The sequence below is a fragment of the Diabrotica virgifera genome, chromosome 6 (assembly GCF_917563875.1).
Source record: "Diabrotica virgifera virgifera chromosome 6, PGI_DIABVI_V3a".
NCBI classification, from domain to species: Eukaryota; Metazoa; Arthropoda; class Insecta; order Coleoptera; family Chrysomelidae; genus Diabrotica; species Diabrotica virgifera.
In genome coordinates this window covers 79,595,861-79,622,779 of record NC_065448.1, presented here as the reverse complement: position 1 = coordinate 79,622,779, position 26,919 = coordinate 79,595,861, and the positions used below count along the sequence as shown (strand labels likewise).

At 33.0% G+C, this 26,919-nt stretch overlaps 1 protein-coding gene across 1 annotated transcript in view; it reads right to left on the bottom strand.

Annotated features, from left to right (window-relative positions):
- The window catches only part of LOC114344298 (uncharacterized), a 51,191-nt gene extending 24,578 nt beyond the window's left edge, over positions 1–26,613 (bottom strand). Inside the window, exons 1-3 of the mRNA XM_050653408.1 lie at positions 26,358–26,613; positions 26,154–26,297; positions 24,633–24,845 (exon numbers count right to left, since the gene is read on the bottom strand). Of these exons, the coding sequence (XP_050509365.1) occupies positions 24,633–24,836 (204 nt within the window). The 5' untranslated portion in view covers positions 24,837–24,845; positions 26,154–26,297; positions 26,358–26,613. The remainder of the gene's footprint in view (positions 1–24,632; positions 24,846–26,153; positions 26,298–26,357) is intronic.
- Between the last annotated feature and the right edge of the window lie 306 nt (positions 26,614–26,919).

The window sequence follows — 26,919 nt, the reverse complement described above, 5'->3', positions numbered from 1 at the left end:
TGTTTTGCAAAGTTACATATATTATAATTAGGCCCGGTCTTTTCACCTCCGAATAAATATTTATTAGGAAGTTTATCCGGCAGATTACATGTAAATCTGTCAAATAACCTCCGAATAACTTTTATTCGGAGGTGAAAAGACCGGGCCTTAGATATTTTAGTTTTCCATCGTTAGCTTCTAACAGGCTCACCGACCACCGAATACCAGAACTCTTCAATAACACCTGAAATAGGTACTGATTGCACTGCTACTTGAAATCTACAAGTTTGTTACACCAGAATCCAGTTTCATTTCTGTTTAATATTCATCATCTACGTCCTGGGGCTAGATTCCGTGCACTGTAGATATCTACACTTCGCTTTCTATCGATGTCAATTGTCGTGAAAATATTTGAATTTTTAGTTTTAATTGAATTATTTTCTAGTTTTGCTAGTTGATGCTGAAGTGACACTTGTAAAACAAGAAAATATTTGAATTAAAACTAAAAATTCAAATATATTGACATTGATAGAAAGCGGTCGGCGGTAGGTTTGTTCCAACATGAACTTTTGGACGGCCCAAAAACCGTCACGAAACTGCTTGTACCGTTTGTTGTGCGCATGTTCGTAATTGTATCGCCCAGTTATCGTCCCATGACGGTAATCATATATTTGTCATTTTTGTTGGTGACAGCTTGTGTGCTTTTAGTCGATCAAAGGCTCAAAAAATTTAAAGAATTAAATCCTAGTGCTCAAGTCAGTCCAACCAGCACATTATGCATTTGCCCGATTACTGAAATGATCATCACGAAACCGTCACCGAAAGATCACAATTCTTGTTGGAACAGTGGGAAGGACGATCCGATGACGATCATATTTTTGTTGGAACGGATTTTCTTTACTGCGCAGGATCGTTACCGTTTCCTGACGGTTCTCGGTCGTGTTGGAACAAACCTGGTGTTAGCGATTGTACACAGAATCCCACCCCTGAATCTTATTTTCGGTAATGACATTGGGAAATTGTAACAAAATGTCTAAAAATTAATTTAGAAATGGGGGTAAATACTATTAAAAAGCAAATTTTATTTTAGTCATAAGAAAATGTTGAAATATACCAAAAATCTACTAAAAAATATTGCCTACTAGAATTTTTTAAAAAATATCAAAAATATACCAAAAAAGTAGAAATCTACTAAATGTGGCAACGTTGCACTAACAGCTGTGGCGAAAACCGTCAAATCCCCTCTCCTCTACCCATGGCGCGCCATTTAAATTTATCAGATAAATGCACAAAACTGCCACTAACAGCGCTGGAGAAAGCTGTCAAATCCCCTCTACCCATCGGCTCATGGCCAATTTTGATTGTCAAATATGTCAAAACGTTATGGGTTTATGTAAATACCTAAACCACATTCAAATAGCAAATTCCCAACTATAAACAAACGCACGTGTTACTATTCGCCTTCTCATTCGTCAAGAGGCTGTTAAATGTAATTTATTGCCCTAAACGAGGCGAATTCTCATTTTACAGGTCCAAACTGGTCAGTCTGCAAATTCAAATTGTAGGTAGCGTGTTGGTTTTTAAGATACACTTCAGGACGACCCTGTTTAGCTTCCATGCGCGTTTGTTTACTGTAGGAAATATGTAAAATGAATGGACTTTACATGTTTTTTTTTTAATTTGTGTGCATTTAACAAAAATATGAATACAGCTCGTTTGACTTGTGACCTGTTTACCATTTTATTGGAAAATTTAAAAACAAATAAACCAAAAAGAAAAAAGGAGAGTTTAGGAGGCTTATGAATGAAATGAGGTTGTATGATGCAGAGTGGTTTTTTACTTATATCTACAAGGATTTTTATATACATTTTTAAAATGTTTATCACCCTTACTATACAGGGTGTTAGTAAATAAGTATGAAAAATTTTAAGGGCTAATTCTACATGAAAAATTAATGTCAGTTTGCTCTATAACCATATGTCCGCAAATGCTTAGTTTCGGAGATACGGGGTGTCGAAATTTGGACATCTTGGATTTTAAAGCACCCTAATATATCTGTGTAGATATTGGCATTGAATTCGACCCGGGCCGACCGTCACATGTAACACCGTTGCCGTATCCTCTATTTTTTCATACTATCACGTTACAATTTTTTTGATATTATATTTGTGTGTGAAATGTATCATTTTTGTGTATTTTAGGTATGTTCTAATATGTTATGTATATATAGGTTTTTACTTGATTATTTTAAATCACTGTGACGTTTAACTTGCTAGAAACCTTGTAATATTGTGTACCTAATGTGTTAAAAGTAAGTAATTTTGAAACACCAATTAAGTAAAGTTTATTATGTTGTTGTTTTCACCAATTTTGAAAAAATGTGAAAACATTGAATTGTCCACGTCCGTCTGTCCGTCCGTCCGTCTTGTCTGTCTGTTTGCAAACTCAACTCCTTCGTCATTATACCAGGTAGAATGACAAATGAGGTGTCAAATGAAAGCTTATCCAAGGATGGTACTAAAGGTGAGAAATTTAACCTAGGCTGTCTGTCCGTCTGTCTGTCCGACCGCGTATATGATTCCTTCGTCACTGTACCAGGTAGAATGACAAATGAGGTGTCAAATGAAAGCTTATAATCCAATGATGGTACTAAAGATGAGAAGTTTGACATAGGCTGTCTGTCCGCCTGTCCGTCCGACCTGGTATAGTGACGGAGGAGTTATATTCGCGGACAGACAGACAGACGGACAGACAACCTAGGTCTAATTTCTCACCTTTACTACTATCCTTGGATTATAAACTTTCAGTTGACACCTCATTTGTCATTCTACCTGGTATAGTGACGGATGAGTTATACTCGCGGTCGGACGGACAGGCGGACAGACAGCCTATGTCAAATTTCTCATCTTTAGTACGATCCTTGTATTATAAGCTTTCATTTGACACCTCATTTGTCATTCTACCTGCTATAGTGACGGATGAGTTATATTCGTGGTTGGACGGACAGGCGGACAGACAGCCTATGTCAAATTTCTCACCTTTACTACGATCCTTGTATTATAAGCTTTCATTTGACACCTCATTTGTCATTCTACCTGCTATAGTGACGGATGAGTTATATTCGTGGTTGGACGGACAGGCGGACAGACAGCCTATGTCAAATTTCTCACCTTTAGTACCATCCTTGTATTATAAGCTTTCATTTGACACCTCATTTGTCATTCTACCTGGTATAGTAACGGAGGAGTTATATTCGCGGTCGGACGGACAGACAACCTATGTCAAATTTCTCACCTTCAGTACCATCCTTGGATTATAAGCTTTCATTTGACACCTCATTTGTCATTCTACCTGGTATAGTAACGGAGGAGTTATATTCGCGGTCAGACAGACAGACGGACAGACAACCTAGGTCTAATTTCTTACCTTTAGTACTATCCTTGGATTATAAGCTTTACTTTGACACCTCATTTATCATTATACCTAGTATAATGACGGAGAAGTAAATGTTATTATTCTATTATTCTTGTAGGTATATTTAACATTGATTGAAATTATGAAAGAAATATATAGAAAACAGCATGGCAACACTGTGATGCACAAACATAAAAATGCAGCCACATTCAGCTGTGCCAGCTGTGCGTTACATAGGGTGCTTTAAAACCCAAGATGTCTCGAAATTTTTATTTTAAACTGCCAAATTATTTATTGCTCTAAGACCAGTTGAGCTATGAAAATGAAATTTGGTGAGTTTTAGGAGGTAGTTATTACAAATTTTTTGACATACAATTTAGAATTTTGTATTCATCATTGGCGCGCCTACGGGCAATGGTCTGATTTTTTTTAAAGAAAAAAATAGTACGCCACTGAGATATTTCGAATTAAAAATTATTTTTAAATTCCACGTCTAATTTATGTTAAAAAATCTGTCTTGCCTTTTTTTCATATGATGCACCGTTTTTATGCAGAAAAATAAAACATCTTGGCGCGTATTTTTCATTTCTTAATACATCATCAAGAACTATCCAATATAATAATACTAAACTAAACAATAACAGAAAATATTACTAATAAGATTTCAACTAGGTGCAAAGCTGCAAGAAATGTTTACCTTTACAGGTAACAGAAGAATTTTATATTCATCATTGGCGCGCGTACGGGTAATGGCCTGAATTTTTTGAAGAAAAAAATAGTACGCCACTGAGATATGTCAAACTAAAAATCATTTTTGAATTCCTCGTTCGAATTTACGACAAAAAATCTTTCTTTCCTTTTTTTCATACGAGCCGCCGTTTTTATACAAAAAAATAAAACATCTTAACGCTTACCAAGTATTTGAGGTAGTTTCCATATGCATAGAAACTTAGTTTAAATACTTTGTAAACGTTAAGATGTTTAATTTTTTTGCATAAAAACGGCGCCGCATATGAAAAAAAGGCGAGAAAGATTTTTTGTCGTCAATTGAACGAGAAATTCAAAAATGATTTTTAGTTTGACATATCTCAGTGGCGTACTATTTTTTTCTTCAAAAAATTCAGATCATTACCCGTACGCGCGCCAATGTTGAATATAAAATTCTGTTACCTGTAAAGGAGATCATTTTAAACATTTCTTGCAGCTTTGCACCTAGTTGAAATGGTACTAGTAATATTTTCTGTTATTGTTCTAGTTTAGTATTATTATATTGGATAGTTATTGATGATGTATTAAGAAATGAAAAATATGCGCCAAGATGTTTTATTTTTCTGCATAAAAACGGTGCATCATATGAAAAAAAGACAAGAAAGGTTTTTTATCATAAATTAGACGTGGAATTTAAAAATAATTTCTAATTCGAAATATCTCAGTGGCGAATTATTTTTTTCTTTAAAATAATTCAAACCATTGCCCGTAGGCGCGCCAATGATGAATACAAAATTCTTAATTGTATGTCATAAAATTGGTAATAACTACCTTCTAAAACTCACCAAATTTCATTTTCATAGCTCAACTGGTCTTAGAGAAATAAATAAATTGGCAGTTTGAAATAAAAATTTCAACACCCCGTATCTCCAAAACTAAGCATTTGCGGCATTAATTTTTCATGTAGAATTATTAGCCCTTAAAATGTTTCATACTTATTTACTAAAACCCTGTATAAGTAGGGCTTTGAACGCACAAGCTGAATTAAAAGTTCAATATCCACGTTCTAAATTTCATTTAATTTATCAATTTAATTTATTAGCAAAGCGCGAGATAAACATAGATTAGAGTAATGGGGTAAACAAAAACAAACCATAAGTAAACTGACAGAATCCACCTGTCTGAATAGGGCTTTTCATCGATTGTCATTTGTTTCGAGCTTCTGTCATGTGTCACATAATATTAATATATCTACGTCATACGTCTTCGGTTTCTATCATTGGTAATACCAATAACGTACGACATAGATATATTAATATTATGTGACACATGACAGAAGCTCGAAACAAATGACTGTGAATGAAAAGCCCTATTGTCAAACTTAACTGATCACCAACATTAAAATACAAAAAAATACTACATTTGTCCTTAAAATTCACGTAATTCGAACATAAAGTTGAAACAATCTCAAATGTAATCCTTACGTTTAAACGTAAGACAACCAACCATATCCATAAATTTTACGTTTACCCACTGTGAATACTTACATTTGATTTCTACATGTTCAACTTTATGAATTACGGATACATTATGCGTAAATTATGTTTTACGTCCATTGTGAATAAGCGCTTAGATAAAAAAATCGACCGGCCTAGAACACGCCAATGCCAAATAGAATTCTATTTTTCTGACGTCGCAAAATAGAATTTCATAATGGGAGAATCGACGGTTGCTAGGCAACGTAACGTCACTCAAATAGAATTCTATTTGGCGTGCTCCCGCACCTGTTGTCATTTCGTTAAAATCTAAAGCCGGACTCAAACGACTCCTTTACTTGGCGAATAATCGTCACTTGCGCATACTTGCTATGTCGTCTGAGTTGGTTACTCGCACAATTATTTGTCACTCGTTGCCACTTGTTCGTCTTCCAACTGTTGTCGGTAAATGACCCGAGTCAAAGGGATCACGATTATTCGCACACTTGCGAAGTACATACTTGTCTATACTTGCAAAAGCGGTCAAAGGAAATGTATAAATAATTGGCATTTTTTGCGACTATTCATTTAGACCAGTGTATTTAGCATTAAAAACACCGGAATAAATCGATTTTTATATACACCACCTAGATACTTGCTAGTTTTGCATTGTGTTCAGGATGATGTCAGGAAAAAAGTCTACAATAGAAAAATGGGTGGAAAGGCCTAATTAATAATTGCTTTTTAAAGTTCTTAACATGCATTAAAAAGTGCATAAACATGTCAAAATAAGCATATTAAGGACCAAGTTTTGTTACTGGCGGGGTTTTTGAGGTCGCTGAACATGACTACGCTATCAGAACCTACCCCCGGAGCACCTGGTGCCCAGGGTCACTGCTAGGTCACGTCATCTTAGAATGCAAACGGATTATACGGGGGTTTGGTAGCTGCTGAACGCGAATACTCACATCAGAACCGACCCCCGGAGCACCTTTTGCCCGTCTTCACTTCTAAGGCACGTCATCTTCTGGGATTTTTAAGGTTTTCGGCACTGAATGCATGTCACTGACTGCATGAATAGATTAAGTAGGCGGTTTTTGGGGTCGCTGAATACGAATACTCCTTTAGAACCGACCCCCCGACCACCTGGTACACAATTCTAAGGCATGTTATTTTCAGGAGTTTGGAGGGTTTTTGGGCATCAGGTGCAAACGGGGGGTCGGTTTTGATGGCGTATTTTTGCTCAGCTACCCCAAAAACTCCCGAGTAATCTGTTTGCATAAATTTAGTGCCGAAACCCCTATAAACTCTAGATGACGTGCCTTAGCAGTGAACCTAGACACCACGTCCCCCGATTTTCAGTTCTGATGGCGTATTCGTCCTCAGCGACCCAAAAACCCCCGAGTAACAAAATCTGGCTCTAATACACTTATTTTGACATGTTTATGCACTTTAAAATGCAACTATGCATTTCCAGCAATTTTTCTATTGTTGACTTTTTTACTGGTGTCATCCTGAACACAATGAAAAAAGTTGTAACTTTCTACGTGCTGTATTTCAATATCGATTTATTTTTTCCTAAATGTCCTGGTCTATTTATTAGTAATCACACCACTGATTAATTTGTCATACCACTAGGCCGCCTAGGCCGCGGCCTAGGGCCGCAAACCAAAGGGGGCCGCAGCGTTTTGTAAAAAAACTTTTTTGGTAAAAAAAAATTGTAAAAAAAATCCGTGTCCGAATATGGACACGGCTTTGCGCATTCTACTATGCATGATGACATCTAATGCATTTGGAGAAAGATCATTCGGCGTGTTGAAACGAATCAAAAACTGACGAAGATTCTAGATTGTCTAGTTTGGTTAGTTTTGTTTCAAATGCTAAGCTTTTTCAAGCCTTAGACTTTAACGGTTTGATCAAAGATTTTGCAGCCAAAAAAAGTAGAAAAGTGAGTGTTTAGAGTTTAGATATGAGATTTATTATGAGTATTGAGTGGAGTGAGTGTCAATGCTAATCATTAATCACTAATCCAGCTTTATCCAAATTAAGAACATTACATTGACGTTTTTCAGAGAATAATGTGACAATTTAACGATCTAAAAGTTTATTTGTGGTATTCTTGATATTTTTATTTTTTAGTACCGTAGCCTATTACTGTTTACAGTTCATATTATTTTGCTTGTTTTTTTACTTATCACGTCTTCTCAACTCGGTTTTTTTAGTCTTTTGTTGTACCTGTATCTACTTTTCCCACGGATGAAATAAATTCTATTTAATTTTAACAATTAAAGGCATAGGCGCAAAATCTCGCCTGTCAAAATGTTCAATGTGATTTAAATGTATTCATTTTTTTCGAATCCTGAGAAAACTAATAAGTATTTTTGAAAAATTTAAACGCAGAATGAAAGATTACGTTATTACCGAGGGTCAAAAGTCCCTGAAACTTCTATAATGTTTATTTTAACAAGTTACATAGGTGAAAAAAAGAGAACATTTAGTGGGACTTTTAATTTCAAATATCTCATTCAAAAGAAACTTTTTTAACAATCTTTCATTTTTTCATTCTTTCAATCTTTCATTCTGCATTTAAATATTTCAAAAATACTGACTTACTAGTTTTCTCAGGATTCGAAAAAATTAATACATTTAAAACACATTGAACATTTTGACAGACGACATTTTGCGCCTATGCCCTTAACTGCAATACTAATTTAAGTATAATATTATAATAATTTTAGCAATATTAATAATTTTATAAATAACTGCCGTTTGCTAACTTTTTGAATGAAATATTTTCCATAAATATAGAAATCTTTGTTAGAGCTGATTTGGGGTTTTAGCCAAATTTGTAAACAAAGATTATTTAATTAGTGAGTACAACATTTCTATTCATTTATGTTATGGTTTGTATGTTGTACCAATTTTAAAAAGCAAAATTAAAATAAACGTTATGTATTAATATTATGTGCTTTATGCTTTAATTACATAATCGTGAAGTTATCGGGGGCCGCTCGGGGTAATTTAGCCTAGGGCCGCAAGTACCCTAAATCCGGCACTGAAACGTTTTTTAAACGTTTTTTTTTTGTTTTTTTCCTAAAATTTTTTTTTTTGTATGGAACAAAGTTTTTTAGGTTTTTTGGATCATTCCAAACAGAAAAGGTCTTTAGTGACTTTTCTCTAAAGTTGATAGTTTTTGACATATAAGCGACTAAAAATTGAAAAATTGCGAAATTGGCCATTTGTAACCTTCAAAAACTATGTGAAAAACTTAAAATTTGAATGTTGCTAAGGTAGGTAGATATTCTTTAAACATCGATTGATGTAATCCCGAAGAGTTTTTTGCAATACAGTATTCAAAACTCCTTTGTTTTTTAATTTATAATCTCGCGTGCGCGACACTATTTTCCACCGTTTCATGTGTATACAGTATGGTGCAAATGAAAGGAATAAATTCGTTATTTCGTAAACCGGCGACTTTAAGGAAAAAACTTTTAATAGCTCATTTGAACGGTTCTTCAATTCTCTATTCAGTAATGTAAACATTTACATAATTATTTATACAGGGTGTCCAAAAATTTTTTATTAAATCAAATTATTTGTAAAAAAAAGAAGTAGAAGGACACCCTGTATAAATAATTATATAAATGTTTATTTTACTGAATAGAGAATCGAAGAACCTTTCAAATGAGCTAGCACACGACCCCATTCTTATTTAAAAAAATCATCGATTACGTCATCACGCCCAGATGGATGACGTCACTAGTATACCATATACGCGACAATATCATAACTTAAAAATAAAAATCGACCTGTTTCGGGATTTTTCCCTAAAGTCTAACGAATTTATTCATTCCATTTGCACCATACTGTCGGTGGAAAATAGTGTCGCGCACGCTTGATTAGCAATTAAAAAACAAAGCAGTTTTGAATATTGTATTGCAAAAAACTCTTCGGGATTTCATCAATCGATGTTTAAAGAATATCTACCTATCTTGGCAACATTCAAATTTTAAGTTTTTCACATAAGTTTTTGAGGGTTAAAATGGCCAATTTCGCAATTTTTCAATTTTTAATCGCTTATATGTCAAAAACTATTAACTTTAGAGAAATGTCATTAAAGACCTTTTCTGTTTGGAATGATCCAAAAAACCTAAAAAAACTTTGCTCCATGCAAAAAAAATAATTTTGGGAAAAAAACAAAAAAAAAACGTTTAAAAAATTTTTGACCCACTTTTGGTCCTGGCCCTGGCAACATGCAAATTTGTTAAAAGGGGTCATTTTTGAGTAAGATTGTGCAAAAAATCCGAATCGGAATATTTTTCCTAGCGGATGCGCAGTAGCTTTCTGGACTACAAGTAGGCGAATAATTCTGTACTTGCGAAGTACACGAGTCATTTGAGAGAGGCTTAATAAATACAGCCAAAAATCGAGGTGGGCTGTTTTCATTGGCCCGATCTGTATAATTAGGTAGGTTACACTGTAATAATCAAATATTATACTGGGTGTTTGGTAAAGTAACGAATAGGCCATAGCTTAACCTTAGATTCCTGAGGTTAAAATAGGTCGATTTAAGCTAACTTACCTTAGTATGAAAGTTGATAATAAACGGAATACAGGGTGTCAAAGTTGAACTTTTATTTTATTTATTTTTGAATATTTCCTGGCAGGCACGGGACAATAACACGAAAGGTAAGTGGGGGTTATTGGAGCGAGAAAAAATTGTTGAAACATAATAATGTTATAATAACATTATTAATATTATGTTTCAATAATTTTTTCTTTAATCTTGGACTTTGGGAGGGGGATTTCTTTTTCAATTTTATTATACAATGTGTTTGTGTAACTTGGAACCATATGGAAAACTTTTTTAATATCGATTTTACGAAAAAAAGTTATTCTTTATAAAGTGCTCTGCATAGTCTAAAACCTAAGATACAATCAGCAAGTATCCAATTTTATCGATAATATACAAGGTATGTCCAAAAATATTAATTTCGCTCAAGAGTAAAGTGCCTTTATATTTCACAATATCGAAAATTGTTATGAAGTAAAGTTGTTTGTAATTAAAAATTATGTTATAATATGCATTTGCACTCTTATAATTAAAAAAATTTTTTTTGAAAATTTTCCTCAAATTACGGATACCCAACATTATTTTTATTTAAGATAACTCCGTTATTATTAATTTTTCGAAAAAAAAAGTTATTCTTTATAAAAATGTTTGAATAGTCAAAAAACTAAGATGCAATCATAAAATATCATTTTTTTTTAATTCTATACGAGGTATGTCAAAAATATGAATTTCGCTCAAAAGTAAAATACCTTTATATAATACCTTAATAGTTCACAATATTTCAACTAGAAGGATGCCATTGCATATTGAAACATAGTTTTTAATTCTGAACAACTTTTTATAATAACAAATTTCAATATTGTGAAAAATAAAGGTACTTTACTCTTCAGCGAAATTCATATTTTTTGACATACCTCGTACAAAATTGACAAAATTTAGTATCTTATAATTTTATCTTGGTTACTAGACTATGCAAGACTTTTTATAAAGAATCACTTTTTTCGTAAAATTAATAATAACGGAGCTATCATAAATAAAAATGATGTTGGGTGTCCGTGATTTGAGGAAAATTTTCAATTTTTTTTTTTAATTAGAAGAGTGCAAATGCAGATTATAACATAATTTTTAATTACAAACAACTTTTTCTCAATGACAATTTTCGATATTGTGACATATAAAGTCACTTTACTCTTGAGCGAAATTCATATTTTTTGACATACCTCGTATACCGTTGATAAAATTTGATAACTGATGATTGCGTCTTAGGTTTTAGACTATGCAGAGCATTTTATAAAGAATAACTTTTTTTCGTAAAATTGATATTAAAAAAGTTTCCCATATGGTTCCAAGTTACGCAGACACACTGTATATACACCGGTGTTTTAGGCGACAACGGCCTTCCGGTAGGGATCTATGGGGGAGTATCACCGAGCCGCCAGCCCTTATCTCTTGCCGTACGCTCCCTCATAGGCCGATCAGACGCCCGCATTTTCCAGTCTAAGCGTCAGATTCATATTAGAATTTTATACTGACGCGTTAGCCTTTGTTTTTCCGATGACCTGGCTGGAGCTTGAATTTGCATTCCTCACGGCGATGTGAAGTGCGGTCAGCCGCTCGTCACACTGAGCTATCCGATCGACAGCGATCGATCTGAGCTATCCGATCCTTTTCATTTTTACTTTGGAATATTTAATATGTAATTCTAAGTACCTATTGCTTTATTTTGTAATAATTAGGAAAAATATTTAAGTACTTACTTTTCATTTTTATTTCACGTAAGTAGGTAGTTGCAAATTCCACATGTTGCAATATCTTCTATGTAGGTACTTTTTTTTTCGGACAGGGGAGTGCAATTGCACCCCCTTGCACCTTGCTGCCGGCACCACTGTAATGGCTAATTTAACGGTTTAACTTTATTACATTCTCTTCCCATATGTTCTCTTAAACTACATCTACCCTATTCATTCAAGTTCCATAGCTAGGATATTATTCTGCAGACTACACTCCTTTTCTCTCTATTTTTTTTGGCTTTAAGGTAACACCCACACAGCCAGACACAAATTTTGTAAAAGAGAGTGCAAGGATTTGACACAAGGATTACACTCTTCTCGCCCAGGGGCCGATCAGGGCATTTTATAAACGATCAAAGGTAGGCCTCGGATAGATAAGGTACATATACATTAAGGAAAGACATAAGGTGGCAGCAAAAGGTATTATTAAATTTGTATTTTTGTTATTCTGACGAAATATAACAAACAATCGTAAATTTATTTTCTGTTTAAAGCAAGAAGATACATTATGTTATATGGGCTTTCAATGTTCAATTGTAGAAGTTTTCTGAACAGCTCATTGGATTGAGCCCTATATTTTTCGCAATTAAAAAAGATGTGGTCCAGGTCACCGATTTTATTACAAACTTCACAAAGATCACTCTCAAGTATTTTGATTTTATGTAAGTGTGCTGGATAACATGCATGACCAAACTTCATTCTACTAATAGTGGTTATGCTTTTGCGATCGTAATCGAACTTATTGTACCAAGGTTTTTCCTCAATTTGGTTTCTAGTCTGGTGTAACGTGTTGGATTTGTAAAGGTGTATTCTTGCCACAAGTAGGACCATTTTCTCATCATTTTATGTTTTGATATGTTTATTTGTTCATCCGTAGTTAATTGGCAATTTATCTGTTCCCCCATTTCTATGCTTTCTTTGGCAATTTTATCTGCAATTTCATTGTTTGTTATTCCTACGTGTGCTTTAACCCAGAAGAATTTTATAAATTTATTTTGATCTTGTAATTTTTTAATAATTGTTTGAATGTTAAAGATAATATCATTTGTTGTGTTTGAGTTGGATTTTAAAATTTTAAGAACTGAAAGTGAATCGGAGAAGATAATGGCATTCTGTTCCTCTTCCTGTTGTACATATTCTAGTGCTTTTAGAATTGCTATTGCCTCGGCTGTGTAGATAGATGTGTTTTTATGTAGCTTATAGTGTTTTGTATTTCTCTCTATTTTGATTTGCATGATAAAAACCAGCAGTCACTATAGGTTTGTTCCAACACAACGAGATACCGTCCATGTAACGATCACCGTCCTGCGCAGTAAACAAAATAACCCATGCAACGCACGAAATATGGACACAGAACGCATGGAACGTATTATTTTATAGTAACCTGATCGTTACATGACGGTTCTCGTTGTGTTGGAACAAACCCAATATTTTCTTCGTCATATGACCCAAACACTCAAGCTTTCTTCTTTTAATTTTCTTTATTTTCAGTCTTTGTTCAACCGCTGAAGTAGGTATCTCTTTATTTCTTTTTCTATCTGACCACAGTCCATGATATTCGCAATAGACAATAGTAGCACGATATTTCTTAAAACATTCAATGTTTTTTATGCACTTGTATATTAAGGTCCATGCCTCGACACCACATAAAAGAGTTAGTTAATACTAATACAGCTAATATATTATATTAGCTGACATGAAGCTTAAGAGCCAACATTAGCGCGTCATCAATATTACTTCGGGATATAGTAGCATACCTTTTTTCGAAAGTTTTGCGAAACTTTGGCAACAGTGCGTCGACATTATGTGACATAACTAAGATGAAGGCCTGAATATCGTGATATTATACTCATAGGCGCGCTAAATGGAAGTAATAGAAAACAATTTTATTATAATTAAATAAATATTTGTAAAAATAAACCAAAACAGGTTAAAATTTTAATAAAAGCGTGTATTTTAGTTTCTTTATTTATCTATTTGTTATTTAAAATCTAAATTTTAAACTATTGATGATATTTCTAAACTAAAATTCCTCCTAAAACGTTATATACTCGCATTAGACTTTGAAATATACGTAAAAAAATATACTTACCTATTGGGACCGTGCAAGTTCGGAAAAGCGACACCTGGTTTCTTCGCTCTGCACTTTTATTCGCACTTTTAATTATATTGGCCAATCATATGGTCCTGGTTACTGGATAATTGTCAAGGCCATAGTCCAAAAAAAATATTAAGAAGAGAAAATAAGATTTAGGTTATGTTATTAAAACGTAAACAATTGTATGTAGTAAATAAAATTAGTTATTAAAATGCAGTACTCCAAGCAAAATACAATTAATTAAATTTACCTTTATATAATAATTGCATATCATATCAATATTGTGGAGTAATATATAATTTTTCTTCTTAAATGACAATAGGTATGAAATGTACGTCAATTTGACAATTTCAATTGACAATATGAATTATTTAAGAAAGTTGCAATTTTTCTCCGCTATTTGTGCACGATCGTTTCGCGTATCCCTTCCGAGTACTTGCACACCGCGAATAAGTAAAACTCACAATTAACAATAACCTATTTTTTCAAATAGTCCAACAACTTAGTTCTATTACACAAACACATAATAAATCAATTATAAATAAACACTACTTCCCTATGGATCAACACTAACGAATTTAAAATAATATACTACTGCACTGAAGAGATATCGATACTGATAACAGGACAGATCAGAAAATCGTGTTATTACACTTAGAAATCTGACGCAGGTTTGTCAAAATGACAGTGACTATTTCTCTATGTTGCCTAATCAGTTATTAGTTATAATATGTTCGATTTCTTGTTAGAGATAAAAAATTTTAGTAGTTCCAATGTGACACAAAATCTAGGCATGGGATAAAAAAGTTTATTTGAAGAAAGTTTATTATTTCGTTCTTAATGGCGGTACAGACTCGTTTTTTTAATATTGTATTTAATTATATATTAATTTCCACATACTATAGTATATTGTACAACAAGAGAGAAATATGTCGTTTTCTCACGTGTTGTACACTGTACTTTTTCTATGGATGTGTTTTTGTCAAGAGTTCAATCTTCAAAATTAAATAATTTAGGTGCTATTATGTAGATTATATGCCAAAATTGAAATAAAATACATATTATATACATATGTAGGTATTTCATATTCTTAATATTTATATATGTACTTTTTTCTACGACCGTTTAATAACATGCTCATTATTCGCTATTTTTTCATAGATAATAGCACCCATTACTGTACCCGTGAGTAATAATTCATTACTCACGGGCTGAAGTTACTCACGGGTCATTACTCACGGGCTGAAGTTAGATTCAAGTAGCGCATGCCACTTTTAATATTAATCGTATATAAACTGCAAATAAAATTACTTAAACTTGTTTATTTAATACAATAATTATTGTAATTTATACCAATAATTAACTTCGAAAAATTTTTAAAGGAATTTTAACTGTAACAATGTCAGTATATTTTTTACGTTTATATATTGTTTACTAAAAATTTTGACGTTTATCATTTAATTTGGTGACAGTGACATTAGCGCCTTTTGATTATGTTAATTGGAATTTATAACTAATATTGTGTTTGTTTTTCAAGTTATATTGTGTTAAATATGTTATAACATATTATGTATAATTATATTATTATACAGTGGAACCTCGATTATCCGTCTCTTCATTAACCGTCACCTCTGTTAACCGTCAGGGTACATACAGAAGTTTTATTGACTACATAAGCAAAAACTTTAATGGAAAAAAATAAAAAAAAAGTTTATTTGATTTGTGATGAGGACTCAAACGGCTATCCATTGCTGACAGATAAAGAAATCGTTGAAATGGCAACAAAGGCGGACCACACAGATTCAGAAGCTGATAAAGACTTGGAATTTGACTGTAGCTATGTTGATGAACCTATTGTAAATGACAAAGGTTTGCGTAAATAATCTAGAGAAGCTGCATCACATATGCAATAATTCATCGAGTGGAATTCTCAACAAGAAGAAGCCAATAAAGTATATTGCATGATCTTATGCCGATTAAGAAATTCAGCCGTCGCAAAATGTGAAGCAACAGTAAAACAAACAAAGATTTCAGAATATTTTAAATTGATTCGATTTTACGAACACAAATCCCTCTTATATTGTCAAACAAACCATACAAATGAAATTTGAGAGTTGTACGATGAATTTTCATTTTTTTTAATGTTATGTTAACCGTCTTTTCGATTATCCGTCATACTCTTGGTCCGGTGCCCTGACGGATAATCGAGGTTCTACTGTATTATAATATATACCTAGTTAAATGTAAATATACATTATAACTATATATCAAATATGTCCACCGACAACAGATTTATTAGATTCACTGACAGTAGGTACAAATTTAAGCTTATAATTTTTCGGAAACGAATAGAACTTATATTGACTATTTCCAGTAGTATTTTTACAATAAATAAGAATTTAGTAATAGTAGGCAACCAATTCTATTACTCACTCTGATGAATTACGACACTCGCCTACGGCTCGTGTCGCAAACTTCATCATCATGAGTAATAGCCATCATTACATGCTCGTTGAATAATATACTATTATTTATTTAAAATTATAGTTACCAGTTATATTTGAACAGTTTTGAAAGGTAAAATTCCTCGTAAGTTTTGATTTGACACATTTTATTTGACAAATATATTTGTGTTTGTATTGTGCATGTTACCATGAAAACCGCGATTCTACGTATGGAACCCGTGAGAAAAAATATTTCTCACTGCAATGGCCGACTTTTCTCACACCCTGAGAAATTGTGCGTTTTGAATGTATGTAAGTAGTGAGAGAAGTTGCACATTGTATAGCATCCATAGAAAAACATATTTCTCAAATTGGGCTCTCTACCGCCATTCTTTAACGTACGAATATGTGTGCCAAACATCTCGAAAAAATATTCAAAATTAAAGCCGCCATCTTGGAACGCGTGTTCCGTTTTGATGACGCGCTACTGTAGCCTTTTAAATCATAAACAGACAAATTCTACCCAATAAACACACTAATATAGGGACCCGCGCAGACTGCAGACTTTTTATCGGCCGATAGTTTAGTCGGCTTCTTAATCAGTACAGAGAGGTATAGAGATGCGCACATTACACCGATTTAGTCTCGGCCGACAAAAAAGTTTGATGGGCTTCCCGATTGCATTCAAACTAAAAAGTTGCCCAGCTGTCGGCCGACTGTTTAATCAGTATTGGCTAACTACGCCGTGCGCACACAGGACGATTGTTTTGTCGGCCGACAGTTCAATTTGGAGAATTCTCTATACAATTTTCGGATTCGGAATGTAAATGACGGTTTGAATTTTTGAATACAGTCATGTTTAAAGAAAAAGAAAGAAGGTAGCCTTTTGTTGTCCTTTCAGAGAAGAAGAGAACTACAGTAATGTAAACAAAAATGCAAATATCCATTCCATTGTTGTAAGTCACGTATGTTAACAATATAAATAGAAATAACAAAGAGGCAGGCAATGGATACGAAAATAGCCTTTCTTTAGAAAATGTAGAGTCTTTTGCTTTGCCAATATCTATAATTTGGTATTTCCACGATTCTACGCCAAAATTCCCATTTTTAAATTTTCGTAGAGAAAAGAATAGAAGGTTGAGGGCAGTGTTTCCAGGATACCGAAATTTCGGTAGGTCTACTGAAGTTGGCTCCTTCTTCTTCTTTAAGTGCCGTCTCCTAATCGGAGCTCTAAAAAGTTCTATAGAACTGCATTTAAACCAGTCCCTTAAATTCTTCAACCACGACACTCTCCTTCTTCCTACACTCCTTCAGCCTCTTACCTCCCTGTATTATCAATCTTAGCATTTCATATCGCTGTCCCCTTATTACGTGTCCCAGATATTGTAACTTTCTTATTTTTATTGTGTTTATTAATTCGCATTCTTTGCCCATTTCTCGCAATACTTCCGTGTTCCTTTTCGTCTGTGTCCATGCTATTCTAAGTATCCTTCTGTAACACCACATTTCAAATGACTGTAGCTTATTTACGTGTTCCTGCTTCAATGTCCAGCATTCAAGTCCATATTGCAGTATCGAGAACACGTAGCATCTCAAAGCTCTTACTCTCAGTTTGAATCTAAGGTCTTTGTTGCAGAGAATTTGTTTTCATTTTTACAAATACATTCCTTGGTATTCTTATCCTGGTCCTTATTTCTATCGTTTCTGTAGTTCAGGTTCCTAGGTATTTGTATTTGTCCAACCCTTTATATCGGCACATATCCCAAATGTATGCTTATTTGTATGTTTGTTTTATTATTAGATACTATCTTGCAAATTGGATGCACCCAATACTCTCGGAATCTTTTCTTAATTTTCCTTCTCTGTTGTATGAGAGCAATAATCACATTTCTGGACAATTTTTTCATTATGCACCCACTCACTTCAACAGTCAAATACGAACTAGTAATCGTTCAAGAATAGTTGGCCGATAGTTGTTGCTAGTCTGCGCCCCTTCACCAACCCGACTGTTTGGTTCGGTGTGCGCACTAACAGCCCAACCCGACTAAACTATCGGCCGACTAAAAAGTCTGCAGTTTGCGCGGGCTCTTGTGTAATAGTCCTGTCGCCAGGGGGGGTACAACGGCCTCCTGTATTCAGATGGACTTACCCAAGTTTTTTTTATGTATTTTGACCTGTAGAACACGAATTTTTTGGGTAACAGTTGATCCGGATGTCGATAAGATTGTTATAAACCAAGAAGTTGAGGAATCACATAACAGCGATTTCTCGCAAAACAAAACATTTTTTTGTATTTTTTGGTCCATTTTAACCGAAAAATGTTCCTACAAATTTTTTCGTAGGATGCATAGTTTTCGAGATATACGCGGTTGAACTTTCAAAAAATCGAAAAATTGGAATTTTTGAACCCGAAAAACTTTTGATTGAAAAATAAAATAGCAATTCTGCTTACCGCATTTGAAAGTTCAAGTCAAATTATATCGGTTTTAATTATTTGTATTGCCAAAAATGTATTATTTTATTGTTAAAACAAAGCTATAAACACCTAGTGCTTGAGTGATGTTTCAATGATTTCTCATTTAAAATCGAACGAGTACGTAGAGGAGGTAAAAGTGCAAGCGGGGCTATTTCTAAGTAGCATGCATTAAAACGCATGTATTAGGCACGGGAAACAGTATGTGTTTATAGCTTTTTTTAACAATCAAAAAATAAATTTTTAGCAATGCAAATATTCAAAACAGATATAATTTGACTTAAACTTTTAAGGGCGGTAAGCAGACTTGCTATTTTATTTTTTATTCAAACGTTATTCGGGTTCAAAAATTGCAATTTTTACATTTTTTGAAAGTTCAACCGCGTTTATCTCGAAAACTATGCATCCTACGAAAAAACTTGTAGGAACATTTTTTGGTTAGAATGACCCAAAAAATGCAAAAAAATGTTTTGTTTTGCGAGAAATCGCTGTTATGTAATTCCTCAACTTCTTTGTTTATAACAATCTTATCGACATCCGGATCAACTGTTACCCAAAAAATTCGTGTTCTACGGGTCAAAATACATAAAAAAAACTTGGGTAAGTCCATCTGAATTAAGAAGGCCGTTGTACCCCCCCTGGCGACAGAACTATAAGTAGTGTTAGGAAAATTAGGGGAACTTAATAAATAAAGTTATTATTTATATCTTTTATGTAGTTTGGGTTTATGTTTCTTATGTCTTTGGTTGGTATTTCATTAAAAGTCCCTTTCCCCTCCCCCTATTTCATTACTATGCTTACAAAATTAAGTAATATTTGGTAATGAAAGCATAATGCATTAAAAAAATATTTAATACCTACTCAGAACTCTCTTATCCACATGGTATACAGTGGCGGCTGGTCAGAGGAGGCAAGGGGGGCTTAGCCTCCCCATAATTTTTTTACACACGCTACACTGTTTTGTTTACTTTGCTTCGCGTTATTATCGCAAAAAGTTATTTGAACAAGTTGTTCCAAATAATATTCTAACCTCACATACCAAATTTCAGCCCAAAATTCGCACTTTTAGTTTTCTCATTATTTGTAGTCGGGATCCTAAAATCGCAGAGGAGGCTGCTGGCCGAAAAATCTCACTTGCTAATGCTCCGCCTAGCCCAGCAGCGTTTAACCCATTTAGCGCCAAAGGTGCGAAAATGCACCATTTTTTTGTAGAATTTTTTTTTGACAATTCGTTAATTTTTTTAAAATCTTTGTATTTTTTAAGCAACCAGAAGATATAAGTGTAACTAAATTTAATTTTGTTTAATTTCCAAACTCATGTTTTCATCACAAAAATATTTTCTAAATGTCCGACATTTTCAATCCTTCGACATAACTTTATTTTTACTGTGGTAATTTTATTGACATAACACTTTTGTGGTCAAATAAATTAAAACATTATTTTTTTAACCTATTTGTACACCAATTGTTATAAAAATACAAAAAAAAACATTTTCTGATTCATCAAATCTCGTGTTTGAAAATAATGGTTCGATAACGAACCATTGACGGAAGTCGACATATAATCCTGTCTGATCAGGAATAAGTTCAAGGTGATGCACAGGCAGTAATTTGTTGGGATATTTCTTTATTATGTGTAAAAACACATCTCCACTATGCTTGCGCTCCGAGCTCCTGCAACTGCTCCACATAGTGGACACGTTTGGCGCTCCCGGACTGTGCAATTGTGCGCACTCTGCCTCGGCGCTCCAATCTGTGGCAGTTTATATCTAAGGGAGCGCATACCGTATCGATTGGAGCAGTTGCAGGGAGCGCGGAGCGCAAGAAGTTCGTGAACATAGTGGATGGTTGGCGCTCTCGGACCATGCAACAGTGTGCGCTCCGCCTCAACGGTCCAATAGGTGGCGGTTTATATATAGAGGAGCGCATTCATGTAGATGGGAGCAGTTGCAGGGAGCGCAAGAGGCTTGTGAACATAGTGGATGGTTGGCGCTCCCGGACCGTGCAACAGTGCGCCAACGAACGTGCGGCAGTGCCTCGGTGGACCAATATTACGAACGTAGTGGATACGTACCTTTAGAAAGACGGGTATTCTGGTATTCAGTTTTGTTATAATCTAGGGTGGGGGAGGGGGCTACATAAGGGAGGTTGTGTAGTGTTTGTAGACAATATGTCGATTTGTCGAATTTATGCAACTGGCACAGTGCAAGATACAGGATTGGAAAGTGTAAACTGAAAATATCTAAAATATTTTCTAAAAAAGATAGAGGGCTGTTCGACTTCGTTTTTGAGAAAGAAGCTGAAGAAGGTGTAGGCAATGTTCTAACCATACTATTTTTGTTTATCAAAACTTCCAGGTCCATTTATACTCTAAATGTTCTGAGACTTTTCACAAAAAATAAATTGTGTATTTCAATTTTTATATCTCATTTCCGCCAAAGGTTCGAAAACGAACCATTTTGTTGTTGTGACACCTGCCATTATCAAAGTGTAAAACAATTTTTTTACGAATGTTTAAGTTTATTTTACTTTAGTTAATCAAATATATTACATATTATTGCAGTATTTCTTTGCTTGGCGGTTAATGGATTAACGATGGTTTAAGGAGACCCGGTCTCCTTAGAGCTGCACATCCCTTAACGCACACGCTGCCCGGAGATCGGGCAAGTGTGATTTTTCGACCAGCAGCCTCCTCTGCGGATTTTAGGATCCTGACTACAAATAATGAAAAAACTAAAAGTGCGAATTTTGTGATGAAATTTGGTATGTGGGATTAGAATTATATTTCGAACAACTTGTTTAAAAACTTTTGATATCTGTAATGCAAAGCAAAATATCGGTAATTTACCGTGTTTTTGCATTCGCAGAGTAAGCCGCTTTTAGAATTAAAAAAATTCAGTTGAGTATCTTAAACAATGTAAACCTTCAACCTGTATGGACTGCAAAACTTCAAATCTGTATTTATTTTGATATGCATATCTACTTACAGAGGTAGAATTGTTAACAAATAAACAACACAAACTTTGGTAATACACTTTTACAATTATACTAACTATTTTTAAAATGATATGATATTATGAAATAATTATGAATTATGATAATATTATAAAATGTAAATAAAAAATGGTCAAAAAAATGGGACCTTAAATTAGATTTTTTGGCGGATTTTTTTTACTAGTACAAATTTGTCTAGATAATTTACAGTTAGGTATAGACTCCCCTATTGAAAAAATACCGAGCCGCCACTGATGGTATTCAAATACATGTATAGTTTGTAATGCAATGTTTTGGTCACATTAGATGTAGAACTGAAAACTATGTGGGACGGAGGAAAGAGCTGTTGATGGAAGAAGTAGAGGAACATCGAAGATAAAAGGACTGTGTGGCAGAGGTCTTCATCAAGAAAATTTTAGTTGAAGAAGACATGATGAACAGAAATGAGTGACGAAGAAGAGTAAGCAACAAGACCCATGAAAAGTGAAAATCTGAGGAAGAAGAAGATACAAGTACAGTTCTATATTTTATATTGGTGAATAGTACCTATATGTAGATGCAAATAATGCACCTCCTTGAAAATAATCCTGCAAGCACATGAGTGATACAGAAAAATTTACTAGAGTAATTTCCTGTAAGTACAGGGTGATTGATTAGTAGGGTAAAGCTCAATAGCTCCGCTATAGTAATAGATAGCAATAAAAGTTAATAACAAAAATTTTAGCCACCTTTGAGCTTCACATTACAAAATTAGTTAGAATGTTACAGGGTGTTCGATAACACAGTGGCAGACCTAACTTATGTTTTTTTAAATGGAACACCCTATATTTTATTTTATATTCGAAATCCTGTTAACTTCTCCATCACAAAAATATAAAGGTTTGTAATGTTATACAGGGTATTTACAAAGTTAAAACCAATTTTGTATGAAAATCGTAACAAGTTCAACTCCCTGTATAAATAAAAATAAGCACAACAGCAATGGTTTATTAATGCCATTTTTTTTATTTATTGTCAAATTTTTTAAGAATTATTGATATTGCTAATTTTCTTTATATCAAATACAGGGTGAGTCAAAACGCAAGTACATTATTTTCTCAGTAATGTTAAATGGAACACCCTGTATTTTATATCATTATTGAAAAGTAACATTAACATACTTTAATTTTTATATAACATTCCCTATGCCCAAATTTATTAGTTTTCGAGATTTTTTCATTTTTCAGAGCAAATTATTTTAGGTGTTTAAATTTATCTAAATTTTAAGTAAGCCATGACTGAATTGACAATTGAAGATTACCGATTATCAATCCGGTAATCAATGTAACACTGTAGCAAATAAAGATAAAAATAATTTATTAGTAATACATTTTACAAACAAAAACACAACCACTACATGCAACATTTTTGGAACAATTAAAAACTATCTTTTTATGTAAATGCAACAAATAAACAAAAGAAAATTAGTAATAAATTTTACAAAAAAACACACAAACACAAAATACAATATTTTGTGAAGACAATTAAACACTACTTTTGTATGTAAATGTAACAATGTAACAAATAAAGAAGGAAACATAATTTATCAGTAATACATTTTGCAAAAAAACATGTTTGAAAAAATTAGAAGCTACTTTTAATAAAATATTTTTAATATTTAATTACATAAGGTGTTCAAAATTATCTCCTAACACATTTATGTAGGTACGCCTAAAAACAATCATTGAATGAGCTACTTACTCTACGGAGCATTTGTACATTAACACATCGAAATACACTTTGTATTCTATTTTTCATCCCATCCCTTATTGTTGGAGGTACTTTATAAACTTCATTATTAACGTAACCCAAAAAAAATTAGTCCAGTTTATTAAATTATGGTGATTTGGGTGGCCACGCTACTGGTCCATTGAAAAATGAAAATATCTCGAAAACTAATAAATTTAGACATAGGGAATGTTATCTAAAAATTCAAGTACGGTAATGGTACTTTTCAATAGTGATATAAAATACAGGGTGTTCCATTTAAAATTACTGAGAAAATAATGTACTTGCGTTTTAACTCACCCTGTATTTAATATAAAGAAAATTAGCAATATCGACCATTCTTGAAAATTTTGACAATACGTTAAAAAATATGGCATTAATAAACCATTGTTGTTTTGCTTATTTGTATTTATACAGGGAGTTGAACTTGTTACCATTTTCATATACAATTGGTTATAACTTTGTAAATACCCTGTATAACATAACAAACCTTTATATTTTTGTGATGAAGAAGTTAACAGGATTTCGAATTTAAAATAAAAAATAGGGTGTCCCATTAAAAAAAAAAACATAAGTTTGGTCTGCTACTGTGTTATCGAACACCCTGTAACATTCTAACTAATTTTGTAATGTGAAGCTCAAAGGTGGCTAAAATTTTTGTTTTTAACTTTTATTGCTATCTATCATTATAGCGGAGCTATTGAGCTTTACCCTACTAATCAATCACCCTGTATAGTAACACTGCATGGAAAAATAAAGAGCTCAAATTGTCTGATCTAGATCAGACATCAGACAATGGTCAACATGTAGTTAAAAATAAAATTAAAAATGTAGATTGACGTTACTTTAGTCAGTTATTAAATGAATCCCATATTTATTATAAAATTCATGCTTTATAAAACATGAATATAACTTACCCAATCCAATAATTCAATGATACTTTTTTCTGCGTCACAGGATTTGGCTAACATTTTTCTGTATCGTTCAGTAATGATCCTCAAAATAATAAAGACATATAACTTAGCGTTTACTTTTGTTTTGATAAATTTAGACAATTTGTCATACTTCCACTGGCTCCTCGGTGGCTTATAAATTGCCAGAGGATAGTAGCTGTCTTTCATTTTAAAATTCTGTAAAAAAATAACAGATATGACAAGTTTTAACCAGATAAAATTTTCATTCAATAATTATAACTACACATCGCACCTCCGTTCAAAGAGTGTCATAAGTCAAAAAAGCAAAGTATGGAGAAAACGACATTTAAAATTTGTGCTAAAATTTTTCCGGGTTTAATTCAAAAACTACTAAAATTAGAGTAATAACTATTTTAGTGAGTTACAAAAATCTTTAAAGCTCTACCAAATAGTGTATTAAGTCTACAATAGATATCTAATATTAAAATATATATTTTTTTGAGTTGTGACACAATACAGATAAAATAAGAAAAATCTACAAAATAGTATTTATTTGAAGTGGCTTTAGCAGTACAAGTATAATACAGTACAGATAAACTGCTCGTCAAAAGTTAGGGATATAGAAAATTCTGCTGAATTTTTATAGTAGATTTTTTCGTGAACAGATTAACGGATTCCGCTAATTTTTTTTTGTTACTTTAGACTTTTCTTTAGTATTTACACAGTTATGCAAAGGTTTACTCAAACTTTTTTTTGTACTTATACCGGGTGGAAGAAAAGAAATGTTTTTCTTATGTTAAGTTTGAGACGCCCTGTAGGGAGGACGAGGTACAAATGGGAGTATATATCAAAATCGTATTGTAGTCTTATATTTTGTGAACATTTTGTTTTTTGAATGTCCCTGATATCTTTAGAAATAAAAAAAATAGAGTGTTTTGTAACTTAACATGTGTTTTAACCGAAACAAAAGTTTGAGACACCTTGTAGGGAGAAAAAGGCACAAAGGTGAGTATACCTCGATATTTTGTTGTAGTCTCTTATTTTGTGAATATTTTACTTTTTTAATTTCTCTAATATCTTTAATAACAAAGAAACTAGATGATATTACTCTTTAATATGTGTTTCAACTGACGACATGCGTCACATCACACATGTGAAACATAGTAAAACATATTAAAGAGTAATACCGTCTAGTTTCTTTGTTATTAAAGATATCAGAGAAATTAAAAAAAAAATATGAGACTACAACATAATATCGGGGTTTTACAGCTGCGTCTTTTTAATAGTCAATAGGACGTAAAAAGTATTTTATTTTGATACCAAAACACAAATTTAGAAATTTTGGCGTTTATGCCTTTTTGTCGTGACGCCATCGATTTATATTTGACCCGGAATCTGAAACTATGTTATCCAAGCCAGTCAATACAAATTTTATCACAAACACTATATAAAAAGGAAAATAAAAAGTAATCAAAAATGAAAAAATTCAATAAATTATGCTAATGCTTTCATAATTCAACTTACCCAGATAAAACAAATTGGGGTCTATGTTAATACATGGTTAATAAAAAAAAAACTTCCTAATTATGGTATCAGTAATATGCAAAACGAAATAACGACGATACTCAGCAGACCACCAGGCACAGGTCAATAGGTAGCAAAATAAGCCTATAAAAATGACAAAAATTATTCAATAAATTAAGCGAATGCTTTCATAATTCAACTTACCCAGACAAAACAAATTGGGGTCTATGTTAATAGATGGTTAATAGAAAAAAAAACCGTGGTATCAGTGGGTATGCCAAACGAAGAAACGATGCTCAGATCAACAAAGTACCAAGCACTGGTCAAAAACATAGATAAATAATATAGTATATACATAAGTATGATAAGTATATGGGTCAAAAACTCAAGTCAAATGTGACTATGTGACCATTATAAAATCTAATTTTACCGCGTTAATTTTTTTGACTTTGATGGCATTGACAAGCATGACAAATGATTTTGACGTTTATTATGAAAACCACAAACCATACATATTCATAGACGTTTCACGTAAATTGTCAAGGTCAAGACCACAAACCATACATACTCATAAACGTTTCACGACCATGTTAATCTTTCGGATCGAATCAACGCCATCTCTTGATTGGAATGGGAACTAAATTGACAAATTTTAGTTACGTGAGAATTTCAAATTATAAATTTTGCGGGATTTTTGAGGAAAATTTCGCAGGAAATTAAAACAACAGAAAGACAATTCAATGTTTTATTCCATATTTTACTGAAA